Below are 23328 nucleotides of genomic sequence, written 5' to 3'. Positions count from 1 at the left end.
ATCACAAACATGTACCCATGAAACAAATAATATATTATATGCTAAATAAATAAATAAATATATTTTAGCATCGGGATTCCATTTCCTATAAGCTTTAAAAGAACATATATTTATTTATTTCAGCATTATATTTACTGTTGCAATTGTTTCATTGCATAATTTGTTATTAAGTAAACTTAAAATTTTTAAATATTTGAAAAAAACTTAAAAGTGTTCAAGAAAGTATTGTAGATTAAAAAAAAAAAAACCTAGATATTTAGAAATTATATGACCAGAAATTTTTTAACAGTATTGATAACAAGGAATTTTAAAGATTTTGGACTCATAATACAAGCAACTAAAAGTCATACAAGATATTTAATACTCATGATCATTTTGCTTAAATAATACTATGCTAAATAAATCATTCTTAATTTCATAGGCAATGAAAAGATATAATGAAATACATTTGCTAAAAAAATTACTTTTGGAGACGTTGCTTCAGTCAACAGTCTATCACTACAGTCATAAAATCTGTCTGACACAACACAAAGGAAACATCACACTTTTTTGTTTATTGGAGCATAGTTAACATACAGTGTTATATTAGTTTCAGGTATATAATATAATGACTCAGCAATTCTATATATTAGTCAGTTCTCATTATAATAAATGTACTCTTAATCACCTAACATCCCCTAACAGACATGTCAGAGTATGTGCACGTGTGTGTCCATTTTGGTTTTTAGTTCTGGCAAAGATATTATACATGATCCACTATGCCAAAGATGGGTAGCTACATATATTAGTACAATGAACATAAAATAGTAATAAAATTGTGTTCACCATCTTACCTGTCTCATTCACATTTCCCATAATCAGAGAGCCCAAATATTACCGTGCTTGACACAACTTCGCCATGTTTGACAAATTCACCCAAGATTTATGCTTTAAATTAACAGGAAACTGTAATAAGATTGACTAACTAGTACCTCAATGCTTTAGAAACATATTAGAAAGGCTCACTATAAACAGAAAATAGCTTCAGTTTAACAGCTAAAACAAAATAGGGGGCTTAAATTTAAACTAAACAAACAAACAAACAAAAATCCAAAAAAGCACAGAAGTCTGAATCTAGTTTCAGAATGTCAACCATCTAATAAAAAATTCAAAGGCATTACCTGATTTCACTGTATTTAGATGTCCATAATTATGAATTCAAGTCATCATAAAAGCTTAAATTATGTTCATTGTTCTCTGCTGAAGATGGCAAATTATTATAAAATGTGCTGTAAAATAATCAAAAGAATTGTTTCTAAAATGTTTCTTGCAGAAAGCCTTAGGCTTTTATTGGCTGGAAAATTTGCTGTTTTGATACACTGCATTGCCCAACAATATCATACAAAGCAGACATTACTTCACTAGTTCCAGGATACATGAAATTCATTACACCTTAAAATACTTGAATGGATATTTTTATTTTGAATTTATTTAAAGAAAACTGCAAGTTTCAGGAGCTTTCTAGAGTTGCCTGACAAGACTGCTTGACATTTAAAGCATAAGATAATTTCACAAGAGATGCTTATTTTCTGATGTTTCTGTGATTGCACATTTAAAAATTTTTTAAATCTGTTTGATGTAAAGCAAAGGATAATTTATATATATAAAGGATCTTTAATGCATAAATTTAATTTATCAGATTGTTTAAGATAGTAAAATCAAGAATGGGTAATTTTTCCCTACCATTTTACAGATACCAGTCGTTTGGTTTTTTTTGTATATGACAGAATGCATATATAGTGTATCAGTAATAGAGCATTTAAAAAAGCATTTTAAAAAGCATTTTAAAAAGCCCTTTCATGTTTATTTTAAATTAGTTATATTTGTCTTATTTTGAGATGACCTACTTAAATACAATCATATAACCAATAAACTCAATTACAACTTCATATACTTTATATCATTTATACAAAAACAAATGCAAAAATGAGTATACAAGACAAAAGAATATACATCAGAAATTTCTTATATCTCATTTTACTTTATTTAAAATTAAATTAGTTTTAGGTGTTCTTTACAGAGACTGAAGAAAAAATGAATAAAGTTTTGAAACCCTTTTACTTTTTTTTTAAATTCAATATAAAAATAACTACCTTGAACTTAATCACATAAACATCTAGGAGTAATTACACAATTGATAAAGTAGTTTCTAAGAGAAAAAAAGTAGAAAACAGAAATAAAAATTTTGTTAAATGAAACCAATTCAACTTATCAAGTGAAACTCTATAAAGAGACATAAAAAAAACCTGACCAATGAATACTGACAAAAGGGAACATGATATAATCTTGTAGACATATGTCTTTGTTAACATATTTAATCTAAATATGGTAATGATTTTTGTATGGATGTTTTCTGTAATGCCACTGATTGAAGACCAATAGCAGAACCAACTTTTAAGGAAATTCTGAAAATGGCCAAAACAGAGCCTGATAAATGTAGACCATTGCGTAAGTAATCCAGAGTAGTGGTTAACACTATATCATCATATCTGAAGCCTCAGAAGCTTCTTCAAAATGACTGTTCCCTGCAGGAAAGCTTTAGATAAGAATTAGTACAGAGTTTATGGTTCTAGTATCTGATTAAAATCTGGAGTGCATATGTGATGTAGATTTCTGACAGGTCCATATGGTTTTCCAATTAATGAAACAAAGTACACAAAAGCTTTGCGTATAAACAGAGAATGATGTGAACCAAGCATGAATTTGTGGATAAGGCTAAAATTTTCCCAAAGAATACAGTCCTTGAAGTTGTATGCCAATAAACAGGTCATAGCTAAGCAGTTGTTCAAAGTTTGCAAACACAGCTGATGAATCATTGAACACTACATTGAAAACTAATGATGTATTATATGTTGGCTAATTTAATTTAAATTTTTAAAAGTGAGGAAGAAAATGTAACTATTTTTCCATAACAATAGCCTAATCTCATTGAGATTTTATTCTTAACATGTACATTTGAAACGAATTAATATCCTTTTGATTCCTGCAGTAAAATAATTGGCAAATATATAGCTAGGATGTAGATGAGTTATTTTCCTATGAAAAATATTAGTTATAAAATTATTCATTGTTGGAAAATTTGGGGCAAATTGTTGATGATTTTGTTTTGAACATAATAATTCTGAAGGCATTCTCTTACAGTAATTTACTGGTTAGAACACTTGATTCTTGAAATCACTCTAAATTCAAAACAATAAAGTTATGTTGTAGAATGCTGCCCATTCTCTTGTGCTATAGAGAAACAACCAGTTTAGTCAAGATGTTTTGAAATAATTTATGTAAAAATGGGCAAAGGAAAAAAATTAAGTATAATTATATCCTAAAGAAATTTTCCACATGTTTCTTAACAAATTGTAGTCATGCATTTGGGCTATTTTTTGGTTTTGTTTAAGACAATTACCCAGGTGATATGCAAAGAATATGTGCAAGTTAGTTTATTTACAATTCTTCATTATAAAAGCAAAGTCCAAGAAAATATGATGAGCCCTTAAAGTATATAATTAAATATGAATCCCCCATTGTTTCTCTACATATGGAGTGTCAGTAGAATATGAATGGTAATTAGAACCTAGAATCCTCCAGTTCTTATGTAGAACAACTACCTTAACACCACATAATTATAATTTTATAGATAAAAATGGTGTCTGTTCAATATTGTGACTAGTAACATAATCAAGGAGATCAAATCATGAATCCTGTATGAATAAAGGCTGTTAGAAATGCTGTTTTGTTCATATACAGATAGGAAAAGAAGAACATATTTAAAAGATTTCCTTATTTTGAACTTCATCAACTACGATAATATAAGAGAAATATTTTCTACATCCAACACAAGTTGAATCTTACAACTTAAAATGTTTAGAGCTGTTGAATTTTGTATATGAAACAGAGAATAAGTCTCCCAGGTATCAATTTGTATTTTGGTTTCAGTAAGCTCCTTCACAAAATCCAAATATCTCTATATTTCCTCATAATATATCTCTATATTTCCTCATAAATGTCTCTATATTTCCTCATAAATTATTATCACCTGCTGATATTATAAGGACTCATCCCTGGATTTTTCATGAAAATAATAATTTTCTAATAGAACTGAACTTGATTTTGAAAATCCAGATATTCTTTATCTAAATTGCATGCTTGCATCCTGAGTATTTTCTCCTTGACATAAAGATGTTGTGTGTATATGTGTGTATTTGTGTGTTATTAAAATTACCTCAAAATTCTTGTCCACAAAGGTACAAGAAAAATGAGCCCTAGGTTTTCACAGACACAGATGTGATGAAATTAGCTATTTCATCGACAATGTTTTGATAGAAGCAGTAATGCAGATATTGCTCCCAAGGCATCCAAAATGTTGTTTTAAGACCTACTCAGCTGTGCATTCATTAAAATTTGTTGTATAAGGATATTTATGTCATTAAAAAGATGTTGTAACTTTTAAGTGAAAAAAAGCAGCTCATACATCAGAACATCCACTCTGATTATCATATTTAAATGACAATTTCTAAAGTGTTTTTGGAAAATTATAAACTAAAATTATAAAGATGATTATTTCTGTGTGGTGAAATCATCTCTTTTTTGTTTTATTTAATTTTCCTCCATTTTCTAAACTACATCCAATAAGAACTTATTATTAATAGAAGAGGAAATAAGTAAATGTGAGGGATTTAAGATTTTATCAATAGTAAAAATTTCTTTTACTTCATGTACAATCATGAGTGTAAATGCCCACTAAGATTGCTCTAAAGAGTTCAAAAAAGAAAGAAAGAACAACCCCAAATGGATACTTCTAATTTAATTTATAAGACTACAGCATGTTAGAAATAAGAATATAAATTTTTTTTTCATTTATAACATATGGTGCAATGTGTATTAACAGATTTTGCCTATAAACATGGTAAATTCTCACTCAGATTGACAATGTAGTGTACTTCTCACAACAGTGAAGTCAGCCTGACTTGGGTTGAATCTATATTCTGTCTTTACTACTTTTGTCACCTAAGCAAACTGTTTAACTTCTATTCCTATCTCCATTTCTCATTCATGATATGGGAACAATAACAGGATTGCTGTGTGGATTACACAAATGAACACAATGCAAATAAATGCTTTAGTACAGTGACTAGCAAATTATGAGTACGCAATTCACATTGACTAATATAATGTTTTGTTTTGTTTGTTTGTTTGTTTGTTTTTGGTTGCTGCTCCTAGTGAAATGAACCAAATGTAAAGTCTTTCCTTAGCTCCAGTATTCAAGCATTTCCGATAGGACCTCATTTCAATTTTGACATTCAAATCCCCAAAATAATATATTTCCCTGTGTGGGTGAGAGGAAAAATGAAATTCAAAAAAACTAAAAACACTAAAGGTAAGGTAATCATTCATCCAATAAGATAGTAGAGCTCTGTATTCAAGGGGAATATTAAGTATGGATATATTTATGTGTAATTCTTTTATCTGATAATTAGGTCAGGACCTGAAAAAAAAGTTTTATTAAAATTAGAGAACTCAGAGGCACATGGGTGTCTCAGTCGATTAGGCATCTTCCTTCAGCTCACGTCATGATCCCAGGGTACTGGAATCCAGCCCCTCGTCAGGCTCCCTGCCTAGTGGGGAGCCTGCTTCTCCTTCTCCCTCTGCTCATCCCCCTGCTTGTACTCTCTCTGTGTCAAATAAATAAATAAAATCTTTAAAAAAAAATTAGAGACCTCAGCATATGATACTCTGAAAAAAAAAAAAAAAAGTTTGAAGTGGTTAGAGTTCACCCATACCTAGCAAAGACTTACAATATAAAATTAGAAGTAAAAAATCTAAAATCCCCGACGCCTGGGTGGCTCAGTGGGTTAAAGCCTCTGCCTTCGGATCAGGTCGTGATCTCAGGGTCCTGGGATCAAGTCACGCATCGGGCTCTCTGCTCATGGGGGAGCCTGCTTCCTCCCCTCTCTCTGCCTGCCTCTCTGCCTACTTGTGATCTCTGTCAAATAAATAAATAAAATCTTTAAAAAAAATCTAAAATCCCAAATATATGTCTTTTCTAAAATGTAGAGACTCTGTAAGTAGCAGTAAGTTTATATATAACATAGAAGAGACCATTTATGATCTTTTCCTTAAAGATATGTTTTTATTACATGATAATCATATCAGTCATTGCTACACTAATTGTCCTGACAATTGGAGGGATAGAGAAGAAAAGTGATAGGACAAACAGACTGAATCATTTGTTGCTCATTAGGTTCACTACATCTTCCTAAAAATAAAAATCCTTTGTGGAACCACAGCACCAATTCAGAAATAATCGAATTACCCTTTTCTCATCAGTTAGACTTCAGACCCCATATAAAGTCATGTGGATACTGATTGCATCAGTGAAATTAAAGTCCAATTTAATTTTTGTCAGCACTCTTCTGTGAGATATATTTTGGTTTCCTGTTTTAACTTACAGAGAAATACTCAAGACTAGTAAAGCAACACAAAAATTTGAGTTGTTAAATTACTTAATTTATGAAAATAAGCCAACATGTCTCCAATATCCAGATGTAAGACTAAAGATGTCTTTAGTTTCTAAACTACTGGTGACAACTAAAGCATGTCACCATGCTTTATTGCCAATATTTTTTAATGTTAATAATTTAAAACAAATGACATATAAGTGGACCATTCATTGAAGATAAATTATAAATAATCAAGATAAAGAAAAACAATAATAACAAAAAAAAGAAATAAATAAATCCAAATGCATAATTAACAAGAAAACATTTTTAGCTTTACTCAAAGTCTAAAAAAATAATGCAATAATGACAGACGTTACTTAATTTACTATAACTATGGATCAGGAAGTCTAGTATTTGTTTTATAATATTATCACATTAGATCTTCACTATAATCCTCTATGTGGAAGATCAAATCATCATTTTACAGATGGATAAATTGTGGCAAAGACAGATTAAGACTTGTCCAATGTAAAATAAATTAAAATTGGCAGAGTCAGAATTTGTTTTCTTGAGTTCTATTTCTGCACGTGCACATACACATGGACACAAGAAAATGAACAGAAGACCAAAATTCACTATACTTATTGCAGCTTGATATGTGCTTACAAAAACTTGAAGTCAACCTATGTATCCATCACTAGAGGATAACATAAATGGACGGGCGTGTATACTATGGAATTACTCTGAAGTTAATGAAGAATAAAAATCTCTGTGGATTGACTTAACTCTCTATGGTATATCATTGGCTAATATAGCATACTGCTAAATAATACAATTTATACAGTATTTACAGTGTACATACATATATGCAAAAGAATTATCTACCAAGAATACAAGTTTTTAAACTTGGAAATGTGTTTAGAGTGTGTTTTATGTGATGCAGGGCAAGGAATAGGCGCTGAGGTTTTGACTTTTTATACTTACTGAGAACATCACTACTATCAACTTAAAGGAATGACTCTTTTTTTTCTTTTTTTTTTTTTTTTTAGGAATGACTCTTTACATAAGATTGAGTCCTGGGGTAGGCTCTGTGCTGGGCATGGAGCATACTTGGGATTCTTTCTCTCTCTTCCTCTTACCCCAATCCCCCATCATGTGTCCACATGCTCTCTCTCTAATAAAAACATGCAAAGTACTCACTTTTAAACATGAACAGTCATTGCTGAGACTTTTATTATTATTATTATATTTATACCATATTTATCCTTGCAGTGGTAAAGTACACACTTCTACGTGGCTTTGCTCATGGAAATCTTGAGACTCTTGATTGAAAAGAAGCAACTTAAGTCAACTCCTCCTTATTCATGCTTTCAAGTTCCTTAGTAACTACGTAAAAGTAAACACTAAATGCTATAAACTATGTCAGATTGCTTTTTTAAATGCAAAGTACTCACTTCTCTATATGAAAAGTCATTTCTGAAAGAAAAATCAAGATTGTGTTTTAGATTAGCAATGATATGATGGTGGGAGAGAAAATACAACAACATTTGAATGTTTATTTATGAGAAAAGAAATTTTTTAAGGATTTAATTGTGTTTATCTACCATGTACATTAGTTTTCTTCTGTTGGCATTCATTGGGAGATAAAATGATACTTAGTATTACTAATCTTCTTATAGGAAAGCCTTTTTGTATCTCTCTCTCTCTTTCCCTCTCAATCATAGTTTCAAATTCAGGAGATGGGAATGTCAAGGAATTGCAATTTTAATTATTTCAAAAATTTACATTTTTTTTTTTTACCTCAGATAAATTCATTTGCTGCTTTCATTCAGACCGTTAAAATGAAGATAAGCGTTTTAACTGGAAAGTTTTTTTTTTTCCTGGACAATGTATAAAGTGATTATGAAGCACTTTTACTGCACAATAAGGTTGAATAACTATTTTAGTTATAACCATTTTCCTCAGGTTACCTAACACATCAGAGAGCAAATCAATATCCACCTTCAGTTTCATTTTCCACTTCCACACAAGCCAAATGCTTACACAAGTGGTCATATTTTGACTTATAGAAAACCAAATGATACTTGTCACCTAACTTTTTATATCTTTATTTGAAAAAGCAATCATACTGTTTATTTACCACTATTTTTCCTTGACACACAATTGTTAAGAAAAGATTACTGTTTTGTTTTCTCAAAGGATACTTCTTAGTGAAATATCAAATGCTTTTTTGGTATGCTCAAATATTATCCATATAAATTCTTCTTTAAAATATTTTTTTAATTTTTTAAATTAACATATAATGTATTATTTGTTTCAGGGGTACAGGTTTGTGATTCATCAGTCTTACACAATTCACAACACTCACCATAGCACAAACCCACCCCAATGTCTATCACCCAGCCGTCCCAGCCTTCCCACCCACCCTTCCCTTCCAGCAACCCTGTTTGTTTCCTGAGATTAAGAGTCTCTTAAGGTTTGTCTCCCTCTCTGGTTTCATCTTGTTTCATTTTTCCCTTTCTTCCGCTATGATCCTCTGTTTTGTTTCTCAAATTCCTCATATCAGTGAGATCACATCCATGTAAATTCTTAAGACTTTTTTTGCGGTGGTAGTTTGTTTTACAACTCAAAAGTTTGAATTTATATTTATAAAACATACTTATCAATCACATAACTGAATAAATAAGTGATTTTAGATAAAGAGAATGCTCACAAGTTGACATCAGAATACATATGATACAAATGGACAAAAAGTGCAAGCTTTATAACTATATTAATTTTTAAGACATAGTAACCCAAAAAATTTTTAAATATATTCTTTTTAAAATAGATTTAATTTAAGATGCCTCATTAGCGCAGTAGGTAGCACGTCAGTCTCATAAAATAGATTTAATTTAATTTTATTTTTATATCTCATATTTATGTTATTATTTTTTAAAATTTTTATTATGTTAAGGTAGCCACCATATAGTACATCATTAGTTTTTGATGTAGTGTTCAATGATTCATTATTTCCATAAGTCTATGTCTAGAGTGGGGCTTGAACTCAAAACCCTGAGATCAAGAGACACTTGCTCTATACAAACTGAACCAGCCAGGTACCCCTCAAAATGATTTTGATATATTCTCAATGTCTATTATTAATTTCAACTGTTCATTAAGTATTTTATAAGTCAGAGGACTTCTTCATGACAAAAGAAAGATTATTGAAACCACTTGATTTTCAAATTAATATGCAACTTAATTGAATTCCAAAATTTATAAACCCTACTTTATTACCCTTAACTTGAACTTAAGAAGTGTTTATATTTTCATATATAATCACTAAGTAATGGTATTACGCACATAGTTATCATTCTAATAGTATTGAAAAAAAGTAATACGTTCAGTGTTGTTCAATATTCCAAAGTTGCCAAACTCAAAATCACCATTATATTTCCTTTGGCAACACATAAGGAGTAATGTTATGTATAAAGTATATAAGCATAGAATATCAAATTATCTTAATCAATTTTATGCATATTGAATATACACAATTTATCTTTTATTTTTTCAACCTGAATCTGAAGTAATTAAACATTTTGTCATTTAAATCACCAAACTAGTTCATAATTATATCTGAAATGTAAGATTTTGGGGGTGCCTGGGTGGCTCAGTGGGTTAAACCTCTGTCTTTGGCTCAGGTCATGATCTCAGGGTCCAGGGATCCAGCCCCGCATGGGGCTCTCTGCTCAGCGGGGAGCTTGCTTCCCCCACCCCCTCTGCTTGCTTCTCTGCCTACTTGTGATCTCTCTCTCTGTCAAATAAATAAATAAAATATTAATTTTTTATTTTTTTAAAGATTGGAGTGGAGTGATAAGATAGAGTGGAGTGATATAGAGTGGAGATGCCACTTTCTTGCTCAAACCACCCCAATGGTTTCCCTTCTTAGAGTAAAAGTCTAACTATTGGCTTTTACCAGGACTATATGATCTCTCTTTTAACCTTCCGCCTTCATGTTTTATTCATTTCCATATTGTATTATAGTCACAATAGCCTGCAGTCATACTAACCTCCTTGCTTTATGCACTTGCTTTCTTTTACCTGGGATGTTATTCCCTGGATTGCTACATAGTTCACTCCTTCAACCCGTCATATTTTTGTTCAAATGTCCATTGTTCCAGGAGACAACTTTCTCCCTTGGTCTCCTTATATCCTAATTCTAGGGATTCCTCTTCATATTACTTCTCTCCACCTGATATTTATATATTTCTTCTTTTGGTGTCTGCATCCCCTTCATAGATAGAAAGCTTAATTAGGACAGGAAGGTTTTTTTCTTGTACCTGTTTATTCACTGATATGTATTCAGTTCATAGAAAAGTACCTGACATATATTGAGTTTCCATTATATACATTTTTTATAGGATGGAACGTCTTTTAATTTCATCCATATATATATAGCAATATCCCTGCATATATGAATAAAGAGAAGTATAAATCTTTGCACTAGATGATTATTTGCACCCTGGTAATATTTAAAAAGAGAGATGGATTTTCTAGAGATCAATACAGCCAAAAGATGAAGATAATTACTTTAAGAGTGACATAAATAATTTTTCTTATAATTTCTAATATAGCAATCATGACTGAAAATAAGGGTATATGAACATACATTCATTTTATGTAATAAATATTAAAATATAATATCACTGAGGACATATATAGTGAGACATTTCTTTTCTTTTTTTATAAAAAAGCTGCTATTCATAGCAGCTTTATTCATAATAGCAACAAGATACAAACAACTCAAATACCCACTGGATTAATAAATGAATTGTGTCATATTCATGTAGTAGAATACAACTCAGCAATACAGAGGAACAAAGTACTTATAGATTCAACAACATAGCTGTATCTCAGAAAGAGTGTGCTGAATAAAAAGTCAGACAAAAAAAGACTTCTTACTGTGTGATTCCATTTACATAAAATTCTATAATGGGCAAAACTAATCTTTAATAACAGAAAGGAGATTACTCATTTTTCTGGGCTGGACCTGGGTCTCCTCACTACAATGAGGCAGATGAAATATCTTTACAATAATTGAAATAGTCTTAGTTGTGGTGACACACAAGTGCACAGATTTGATCATAAGTACATTTAGTTGTGTGTAAATTATACTATAAAAATGTAATTTAAACATAAATTAAAATAACTTGGTTTGCCAGGATACTGGAATACTGAAAACTGAAATAGTAGTCACTAACTCCTAAATGTTTGCTGAGTGTCATTAATTATGAAGAATCTCTCCCGTGACTAAATTGGCTGTGCTCTCCAGTATCTTTGAGTAAGTGAGCATAGCTGATTCTACACCTTCTTTCCCCTTCTCGTTTGCCTTGTCCTTTTGACTCTAACTAGGCCTTACCTACATATCTCCTGTTTAAAAAAAAAAAAAAAATGCGTTGTAGTGCTTGGTGTAGGTTAAGGAAAACTTATGTTGATCCCCAACATCAAGTCAACTCTACAAACAATGTAGCAACCAATATGGCAAGCTTCCTCGTGTCTAATACTTTTTTCCTACTGGCAGGATATTAAATCTCCCAATTTTCACTCAATTACCAGTCTCTTCTTATTCCTCCTGAGAGAATCTTCAGGAAACCACTGAGTATTGGAAACAGAGGAAGCTACTAGTTCTGAGCCCAGATGCTTGCAGCAGCAAAACAGGTTGTTTTACAGGAAGACACCTGGAATCTGGCCAATCTTCTCTTCTGCTCTAACCTCATCTGGTGGCCAGATTCTGCACTGGGAGCAATGTTGGCTTCTCGAGAGGCTTATCAAAAACTTAATTATAAAATGTTGTATCATAAAGTATTATAAAGCTTGTTTTCACAATATCTTTCAACTTAAGGCAAATGAGGTAATAGTAAACATTATATGAATAATTAGAAAACTGTATTTATTTGGTATGAACACTTAAAAGAAGTGAAGATATTTATTCTGAACAGTAAAATTAATTTTTAGAAAATCCACTGTTTAATATCATGATTGTACTTTCTTGGTCAAACTTTTATAAATAGAAGCTCTTTATGGTACCTCAAATAAAGTCTGTTTAACAGCATTCTGAAAATATGATGACAGTACATCTTATATCCATATATTATATATAGATAATAATTTTGTTCCACTTGCCTACCTTCAGGTCAGTTCAGAGCTATAAAATAGCAAAGCTAAATGTTCTGTACTGTGAAATAAGAAACAGTATCAAGACATAAATATCATTATTGATGATGAGAAGAATTCTTGACATATTGAGGTTGAGTCAATGTATGGATTTAACTTCTAGTTCCTTTTTCACATATCATTAAATAAAGTACACCACAAATCAACATGATAAACAGACACTTGAACATAGGAGAACATTTCACACTTTTAGGCCTCTGAGACTGCATTATCTATAACTGCATTATCTATATACTCTGATAAAGACTACAAAGAAATGAGCTTGAATGTTTAATACACTAATTAATGCATTAATACATTAACAATACATTCATTAATTAATTAAAATAAAAATTGCGTGCTTAGGGGCACATGGGTGGCTCAGTCAGTTTAGCGGGTGCCTTTAACTCAAGTCATGATCCTAGGGTGATGGGATTGAGCCCCACATCTGGCTCTCTGCCCAGTGGATAGCCTGCTTCTCCTCCTAACTCTGCTTGCCACTTTGTCTGCTTGTGCCCTCTCTTTCTCTCTCTCTCTCCCTGTCAAATATATGAATAAATAAAATCTTTAAAAATAAAAAAATAATAAATTCTTTAAAATCACATGCTTGAACAGGTATTCATTTTGATTCTTAATTTTTTATGTGAACTGGGCTAGGCAATGGTGTCCTGTTTGAAAAAACATTTGTCTAGATGTTGCTGTAAAGGTATTTTGTAGATGCGATTAACCTTTAAATCAGTAGACTTTCCCTTCATAACGTGTGTGGACTTCATCTCATCAGTTGAAAGCCTTAAGAGAGAAGACTGAAGTTTCCTGAAGAAGCAATAATTTTACCTCGAGAATACATCATAGAAATCCCTCATGGACAACTATCATATGATCTCCCTGATATGAGGAAGTGGAGATGCAACATGGGGGTTTGGGGGGTAGGAAAAGAATAAATGAAACAAGATGGGTTTGGGAGGGAGACAAACCATAAGTGACTCTTAATCTCACAAAACAAACTGAGGGTTGCTGGGGGGAAGAGGGTCGGGGAGGGGGGTAGGGTTATGGACATTGGGGAGGGTATGTGCTATGGTGAGTGCTGTGAAGTGTGTAAACCTGGCGATTCACAGACTGTGCCCCTGGGGATAAAAATACATTATATGTTTATAAAAAAATTTTTTTTTAAATTATAAAAAAAAAAAGAAAGAAATCCCTCATGGGTTTCCAGTTTGCAAATTTCAGGCTCACAATCGTAACATCAAATCTTCTCTCAATTTCCATCTTATCGGACTGCTCTACAGATTAAATACTTCTCATCCCCCACAATCATGTGAGCCAATTATTTAAATTTCTATCTATATGTATACACAAACACATGCTAGTGATTTCCCTTCTCTGGAGAACTAGGACTAATATAGTCATTGACTGACTTCTCTGTGCCTGGCACTGATGACAGTGACAAACATGACAGAAGAGTACCTATTCTCATAAGTGCAGTGGAGTCAAATGACAATAAGCATTTCAGGTCATGATAAATGCTATAAAATATTTAAGAAAGTAAGGAGTTAGAAAATCAAATGAAGCTTACCTGATGGTTAGAGGAACCCCCTCTTGGGTGATAATAAAGCTATCAATAATGGCGAAATATAACATGTGGATTTGGGAGAAGGGCTTTAAGGCCAGACTCAAGAGCAGATATACAAAGAAGCTTGGAATATTTGAAGAAAAATAAGAAGGCTAATGTGGCTAAAGAAAGAAGAGGAAAACTGAAGGATACATGTTTGAAGAAATATTCAGAGGTCACTCAAATTAGCCTATAGGCATAGTTAGGGGTTTTTATTTTATTCCAAGTTTTTGGAGTCTCTTAAACAGGCAGATAATTTAGTCTGAAAAATACCAATTAATGAATCATTTCTGTATGGAAAAATGCCAGTATGATAAGCAAGCACAAATCCAGTTGCAACTAAGAGCCCTCTACATGATGAAATTGATCCTATGGCAAGTTGTGATTAGTAAATGATGATGTAATAGCTGTGCAACAATGATTAAAGTAGAGAGGACATCTATACATTGGTACCTTTCTCAGAACTTCAAAGTCGGTGAATGCTGCCTGGCCTGATGAATCCACTTAGCAGAAGTCCAATATCAAAGTCTGTATCTCAGAGTAACTGCATATTCAGATATTATTTCATGTGAACATTCATTTCCTCTTAATAGACACACACACAAAATGGTGCCCTCTAAGCTTGCTAGTTTGTTTTTGGATAGTTTGTTTTATCTGCCATTCTTGCAGATAAAAACGTAGATGGCTCTGATCTTTTCCAACTAATACATGTCTTAAATGTATCTATTTCCTTCATTGCCTCCTTTAGGCTAAGGACGATGGGAATTCTATTTATTCTCCTGACAGTTCTTCTCCCACTGCTTGAAAATTCCGTCTTCTTTATACCTCATCTTCAAAGCTCCATCTCACTGATGGAAAATCTATTTCTAACTTTTTTAAGACTGACTCCAGGAGGAACTTTGTAGTAATAGCAAGGACTGCATGAGGATAACTGAGCGAAAAAGACAATTAAGTTCCAATTACTGTGCTGTTTCCTGTCAACACTAGACATCACTTCACAGCATTCTTCCCACCTACATTTCCTGTTCTCTGCCTCTTCCTCCTCTGGTTATTCTATTTTGTCACCACCTCAAGATCCTCATAGAACATCTGTGGAAAAATGCCCAGTTCAGCCATCACTTTAAGGAAGAGGAAGAGAAAGGAAGTTGGATAGTTATTTTTTTTCTTTTTTTCTTTTTTAATACAGATGGTTCTAATCTAGTTCTCTGTATATGAAAACACCAATCAGGATTACTACACAATCTTTATCTTATACATACTGAGTCTGTGTTGCAGTCACAGGTTGGGTTCTGCTGGAAATCACCTCAGAGATAAAGATTACTAGAAAGTGATCCTGCAAGTTGCAGTGAGTACTGCCAAGTGAGTACCCTTGGAAATAACACCTGTGGGAGGGATGGAAGAGAAATATCCTGTGTAGAGGGAGAAGTTGAGTTGTGATCCAATTCCAACCATGATGTTGGCCAATGTTTCACCATATTCTGGAAATGAAACAGACATTCAGTGTCATCATGAGTTGATCTAGATGACTTGGTCGTTATGGCTCCCCATTTGTCAATCATTGAATGTGATGCAGGCAGAGTTAAGAGAGAGCTTTTTAGCAGAGACATCTCAGAAGAGGACCAAAAATTAAATGTAGCATTCTGACAACACTCTCACCAATTGAGACGATAAATTCTTCATTTCTGAAGAGATCTGAGCATTGCATCAGAGTGAGTGCTTTAGTGGTATAGGGTTATCTGTTAGGTAAATTCTGGTCATGATCCTGAAGAGGAAAGATAATTGAAGGGACAATGATATGAATAAAGAAGTGACTGGTCCTGGTATCTATAGAATTCAAGTGAAATCAAAGACCATTTTATCATTAGACCTTTTTTTTTTTTTAACCTTGTATTTATTTTTTCTTCCTTCCTGGCACTTTCTCAAATAACTGGCTATAATAAAGGAATCAGAATAACCACAAAATGGCTGTATGCTTGCCTTGGCGATAGGCAAGAAAGTTGGAAAGTATGGGATATTATTCTACTTTTGTGTGTTTGGACCTGGAGAAGAGAAAGACTGCTAGGTAGAGAGGAGATGAAGGAGGACTAATTCCCTAGGTTCAAAAGAAAAGTCAGTGGAATGCTATGAAGATTCTCTGAACACACACAATATCCCCAGAAGGTCTGCACTGTCAGAAGCATGGTGTGTTGTTGTTGTTGTTGTTGTTGTTGTTGTTGTTGTTGTTGTTTTTAAGATTTTTATTTATTTATTTGACAGACAGAGATCACAAGTAGGCAGAGAGGCAGACAGAGAGAGAGGAAAGCAGGCACCCTCTGAGGAGAGAGCCAGATGCAAGGCTTGATCCCAGGACTCTGGGATCATGACCTGAGCCGAAGGCAGAGGCTATAACCCACTGAGGCACCCAGGCGCCCCAGAAGCATGGTGTTTCTTACCTGCACAATCCTTGAGCTTCCTTCTTCCTTCTAAGCTTGTGATCAGTTGAAAAGTTGAAAAGATGTGTTTTATGATAGAAGCAACACCTGCCAGATTAATGGTTTAGGGCAGTATCCACTGTCCCTTCGTGGTATTTCGTGGTATTTCTCACATCCTAAATTCAAATTATGGAAACAAGTACAAGGACTTTTATAATAAAAATGATTAGCATTTCTTAATTATAGCATACAAAGAGAGGAGCCAAGATTCCTGAAAAGTCATTATAGAGAAGAATGCTGTTGAAAGTGTTAAAATATAATTAACATTATTGTCAAGAAGATCAGATTATAAGTCTCATATAAACATAAATGGAACACATGTCAAATATTTCAATCCATTAATTAATTGTTGGTTCAAAGAGCAGTTGAAAGGCTAAAATTTGTATAAATGGTAAAATTGCTGGGTTAGATAAAAAGCAGCTTAATGTCCAACAAGGCTATAAATTACTAAATCCAGGACTATTTACTCCACTAGACACCAATTATTTGCATCTTTACTGTACAAAAATCTACAAATTAACCTATATGTTTTCTAAGGCTGAAGCTTTTAACTAATAGTAACTAAATTTTAACTAATAGTAACTAAATAATGGAACTAAATACACTCTCCTACAATCTAGATAATCCTTGGGAGAGATTTAACCTCCATAAACACTGAAAAGATGTGGTCCGAATTTTTGTCTATGTTCAAGTTTCAGATAATTTTTTGACAAAGTTTTAATATAAATGTACAGAGAAATAATTTATTTTTGATTTCAAGAACAAATAGTTTAATAAGAAGTTAGGAAGACAACTATAATCTAAAAAAACAAACAAACAAACAAAAAAACCCAAGAGTTGTGAGTCAGTGATAAAAAGAGTATTAAGAGGGGAGCGGCGGCCGGCCAGGCGGAGGGGGCGCGCCCGGAGCCCTCCGAGTCCCCCCCCCCCCCCCCGCCGGGCGCCCCGGGACCGCCGCCGCTGTCTCAGTCACCTGGTGGCCTCTAGAAGAAGGTCGTCAGGGGCTGGTACAGACCGTGTCAGGGTTAGGGATATTATTAGACCATGAGCCAGCAGAACTCAACAAAAATCCAGTGGAAGGCTTTTCAGCAGGTTTAATAGATGACAATGATCTTTACCGGTGGGAAGTCCTTATCATTGGTCCCCCTGACACACTTTATGAAGGTGGTGTTTTTAAGGCTCATCTCACTTTCCCAAAAGATTATCCCCTCCGGCCTCCTAAAATGAAATTCATTACAGAGATCTGGCACCCAAACGTTGATAAAAATGGTGATGTATGCATTTCCATTCTTCATGAGCCCGGGGAAGATAAATACGGTTATGAAAAGCCAGAGGAACGCTGGCTCCCTATTCACACTGTGGAAACCATCATGATTAGTGTCATTTCAATGCTGGCAGACCCTAACGGAGACTCACCTGCTAACGTTGATGCTGCGAAAGAGTGGAGGGAAGACAAAAATGGAGAATTCAAAAGGGTCTCCAATTGAGAAACATGGCACTGTTTTCCTGCACTCTACCCACCTATTGCTGGACTTCTGTTGTAACAAGTTGGCGGACACTGGCTGGAGCTGGGCTGCAGTAGAACAAGCCAGTACCCGTGCTGACGAGAGCCTAACAAGTGCCAACTTACAGGGGATTGCGCAGTTTGAATTCTCATGAACTGTTTTAGCCTTCAGGAAGACTTGTAAAGACCTGTACAGAGCACAACATGATCCGGATAATATATACACCATTCATGTACATCCACCAGTACACCTTGTACCAAGTAATGCTCTCTTGTAGTAGGACACGAATCGTGTAAATTCTCAAAGATTTTAGCAGGTTTTCTTTCCCTATTCATTGTTTCTTATCAGTTTTAAAAGACTCCTTAAAGCATGTCAGATGAAAAACAATTAGGATTAAAAGTTTCCATTTAATTTCCTTTAAAAAAGAAAAAAAGAGTATTAAGAGAATAATCCTAATCCTTAATATATAAAAATTCTCTAAGTCCTCTGAAAAATTCTAGTTAACAGTATACTTTGTATATTCAAGTATTTTCATTAAGTTACTTATATGCTTCCTTGCTTGTACCCAGTAACATTTTAAAAGATACTGCTATTGTTCTGAAAAGATTTACCCAATAGAACAAGGTACTATTCAGTATTGTTAGGGGATAAAGAAAACTGGGCTTTATTAGAAAAGGAAAAGCATGGCATAGGGTGAAACATGGTAGGGAAATAGAGAACACAGTCATCTGCAAAATCAAGAAAGAGCCAGAAATGGAGTGCAGTTTTGTAATGGAAGAAAAAATAATTTGCAAATTAACTCATGTTTTACTTCCTTTTCACTCATTCAATACTGCTATTTTTTCAGGTATTATCTCAAATCTTGTATTCAGCAAAAGTCCTTCACAGATTATGTTAGCTCAGAATGAATTTTAGCTTTCATAATCAATCTTAATGATTTCATCTTCCATTTTTCATTCAATTATATCATTTTTTAAATTTAATTCATCTTTTAAATTACGGCTCACTGTCCTAGATGTTTTAAGTTCTTTGATTTCAAGAACCATGGATATTTATATGTACATCAAAAAATTAACAAGAGTAGACTTTACATAAATAATTGTTTAATTATTTGTTTACTTTATTTTTTAATTGTTTATTTATATGAACAATGTAGCCCCAAAGAGAGTTGGGTGCCTGGGTGTAAGTTATGGTGAAGAACTGAGTTGAACAAGGGAATAAGATCAGAATGTTCCTGTAGACACAGGAGAATCTTAAGCTAAAATAACCTCAAAAATATAATCAACAACAATGTTCTCCAAAAAACTTTGCTTATTTATTTGTTCTCATGCTTTATTTTCTGAATCTGACTCTCCATGTATTTTTCAATAAAGTAATCACACAATATACTTGTGAATTAGATTCAATATTGTTCTTTAATTCCTTTATCTGATTTTGTTTGAGACTTTTGAGTAGATTCCTTAGCTGTCTATAGAATGACATGTGTTTGTTTAACAAATGTTTGAGCAAAGCAGGACTAGCCAAAAGAAATATTGCCAAGTAGTTTATCAAAAAACAAGCATGTACACTCTTGTCAGCATACAGACACAAACACAGAGACAGATACACACACACACACACACAAGCATGCAGGTATTTCTTAACATAGAAAAATAAACTCTATTGTCTGAAGAGTAATAATCTCAGTGATAAATAGAAAACAACAGATAGTCACTTGTAACAAATGTTACCCTTTCCTTTTTCCTGCTAAGTGACAAAATGTTCAGTGTTATATCAAAGATTTTTAAATGAGCTGGCAAGACAAATTAAACAGATACAAATTTTCTAAACACTTGCATTATGAGCAAAAAAAGTTGTGTAAAGAACCTAATTTTAAAATGACAAGTACCTTTAAGGATTGTCAATAGTAGCAAATGAAAACAATCCATTTTCAACAGTACTCTAGATATTTAACCACTCCAACAGTCACTTTACCAATTTTTATAGACGTCATCTCAAAATAAATATCACTATTTTTAAAGGGTATTCTAAACTGTTTTCTCTAGGTTTCCAGCTTTCTTTATCTTTAGACAAAGCTTTTCCATATAGTTAGGTTTTTGCCATTTCACCTCTATCAATAATAATGAATTTTACTTTTCATTAAGATTTACATAATAAAATATACAGCTTTTCGTGTTTGTTATCTGATCTTCACAACAGTCATATGAGAAAGTTCCCTGAATTCTCAACTTACACATCATTGAACCCACATAGAATTATTCAATTATTTGACTAAGGCCACAAAGGATTTAAGTAGAAGAGACAAATCTTGAAAAAGTAAATTCCTACACCTATTTTACCACAATTGCACCATTTCCAGTATCTGAAATTTGAACATTCCACATAGTTTTGTTTTGTTTTGTTTTGTTTTCCATGTTAATAACTAGCTTGCTACTATATTCACTATTCTATCCTTTTGGGAAATGCCAACATACTGATTACACCATTTCATTCATTCATTCCAGGATTGTCTTCCTGTCCTTAATTAGTTATTTATCACAGATATCCTCCCATTTGTATACATTCTCAACGGCTGTGATTACTAGTGCTCATACTCGGTTTTCCTCTTGCAAGTTCTTCAACTACTGCACTTCCCAGTGGTCTTGTGATGGGACTGACAAATGAATTGTTCTGATCAATGAGCTGGAAACTAAAGCAATATGTGTAATTTCCCCACTGAAGGATTTCATTGTGCTTGTGGGATCCCTTAGTGATTCTTTTCCCCTTCTTTGGTGATAGACAAGGCTGTACCCCAAATGGTGTAGCCAAAGGGTGATGTACTATTAATTTTGGGCATCTAAATGATTAGCCAGAGCAGCCCCTTGCTGACATGTATGACACATAAAACATAATTGAGAACTAAATATTTATGTGGACCCTGACATTTTGGAATTGTTTGCTTCTGCAGCATAATCTGGTCAATCCTAGCATAACACCCTTGTAAATCTCCCCCTTTATGGCACTCACCTGGAAAAACCTCTTTTATCTACTCTGCTTGCATGCACCCGAGCATTGGACAAGGCTTAAAGAAACATACACAGCCTTTTTGTCTGACCCCACTTTATGATCTTAAATTTCAAATAGGTCCTAAGAACTAACCATCCAATTTATTACATTTGTCAATCTTATCTTCCATCTTCTGAAAAAGTCAGGACACATCTTCTCCTCTCCTTTTCAAACTCCTCCTGCCTTCTCTGGGTCCAACTTCTTATCTGATGACTAATTTTCTTCATTCCTTGAAAGATTGAAGCAACTTGAAGTGAAGTAGCTCAAATTCCTACCATCAAATTTAATTACCTCTCAGCCTCTATATCCGATTCTCTACCTAACCCTTTTGATCCATTGCTTTTATTCCTACCTCAAAACCAGGCTTTTACTTCTGCAAAATACTGTTTTGCTAACTGAATCTTCCTGTTTCTTCTTCCTATAGAAGCAGATTTGATACTTCTCCAGGATTGTTCCAAATTCTAACAAACTCCCATACAAAACCAAAGAACAACTGCAACAAAAACTCCATAACAAAATCCCTACTTTGACCTCTGATCCCTTCCAATCACTGTCCACTTGTTCTACTCCCTTTGTATTAGAACTTCTTGATATAGTTGTCATTGGTTATTGTTTCTATTTTCTAGATTGTCGTTCTCCCTTCAACCTACTCTGAGAAAATTCAAGGTTTTGTTCCATTACTTCTTGAAATTGTATTTGTCAAATTTGGAAATGACCTCCATTTTACCAAACTAAATAGTCAATGCCCATTCCTCTTTTCTCTGGATATTCTTGAAATATGTAAGCTCATCTTTCAGGAAATTCCAGTCTTCTTGATTGCGTTCTCCTCACTCCACTGGGTGTTCATTTTTGATCTCTTTGCTTTTTCTTCCTTTGCTTTCTCATTCTTAAGTGTTTGAAGACCCAGGGATTAGTTGGTGTCTGTTCTCTATATTCACTCTATAGGTGAATAAATTTCATTTATCCCTTCACTTTAAATATCATCTTTCCAAATGCATATCTCCAGAGCTGAACTCTTTGTGTGTGTGTGTGTGTATGTGTCTGTGTGTATGACACATTTAGTTTATAACCAACTCCTGCCAGACTTCTCCATTTTGATGTATAATAGTCACATCAATCACAAATTATTGATAATCCTGTTCCTCCTAAGTATCTTTATATACATAAATAGCACCACCATTCATCTAGTTGTTCAGGACTAAAATTATTGTTGAATCCTCTTTTTTTCAAACCTCATTTGTTTTTCAACTTCATTTACTATCTTGATGGCAACATTATACCCCAAATTCATCTAATTCTTACTTCTTCTTCTTGTAGGTGGGAGTGTGAGCTACCATTATTTTGGTTCTTAGGCCATGGTAATGAACTTGTAAAATCTCCATACTTGAACTGTGGTCTCTTCTCTGCAGAGTCTATCCTTGTAGCATCCAGAGAGCTCTTTGTTGATATAAATCCTGTCATAACATTCAATTGAGCACAATCCTACAACAGTTTTCTTTACAACTAAAATAAAGCCCGAACTCCCTACCATGGTCTACAAAAAACCTATATTATCTGGCCCCTGCCTACCTATTCAGCTAATTTTTCTCTCGTGGTTATTCTTAAATACATTAAGCTAATTTCTACCTCCAAGTTATTGAACAGAACTATTTACTTTGACTTGAATATTCTCCCTCCAGTTTTCTTATCGCTTTCTCCTAAGCATTTTCAAGTCTGCTCAGAAATTTTTTTGAAAAAGTATTTCCTGAGCACTCCATTTAAAACAGCCCTCTAAAAGCCCACTTCAAATCTAAGTACCTCATCTCCCTCTATATTCTGATGCTCCTTCATCTTTCTTCAGAAAATATATTACTTCCAGAAATTACACACACACACACACACACACACACACACACACACACACACACACACAGAATGTCCAAATCCCTAACCCAAAGCTTTTCTACCGAAGTTCTCTTGGTGGGCTTCAGTACATTCCAGGATCATTAAATCAAAGAAATTTTGTGTATATGTGTGATATTGGAGAGGTG

At 33.4% G+C, this 23328-nt stretch overlaps 1 protein-coding gene across 1 annotated transcript; it reads left to right on the top strand.

The window, feature by feature from the left end:
• The first annotated feature begins 2450 nt into the window (after window positions 1-2450).
• Window positions 2451-18235, top strand: LOC125095663 (ubiquitin-conjugating enzyme E2 G1-like). The gene is made up of 3 exons (XM_047722067.1): window positions 2451-2487; window positions 17616-17741; window positions 17805-18235. Exons 1-3 carry the CDS (start codon window positions 2451-2453, stop codon window positions 18233-18235), a joined length of 594 nt encoding a protein of 197 aa, XP_047578023.1.
• The last annotated feature ends 5093 nt before the right edge of the window (window positions 18236-23328 follow it).

Source organism: Lutra lutra, chromosome 3 (genome assembly GCF_902655055.1).
Source record: "Lutra lutra chromosome 3, mLutLut1.2, whole genome shotgun sequence".
Taxonomy (NCBI): Eukaryota; Metazoa; Chordata; class Mammalia; order Carnivora; family Mustelidae; genus Lutra; species Lutra lutra.
Note: the sequence above shows the minus strand (reverse complement) of the source record. Positions and strands in the feature narration are given on the sequence as shown.

Coding starts and splice junctions, on each gene's coding strand:
- LOC125095663 (XM_047722067.1), top strand. CDS start 2,451: ATGGCCAAAACAGAGCCTGATAAATGTAGACCATTGC. Junction 2,488..17,615: donor TGATAAATGTAGACCATTGC/GTAAGTAATCCA, acceptor AAGAGTATTAAG/AGGGGAGCGGCGGCCGGCCA. Junction 17,742..17,804: donor CTGGTGGCCTCTAGAAGAAG/GTCGTCAGGGGC, acceptor ATGAGCCAGCAG/AACTCAACAAAAATCCAGTG.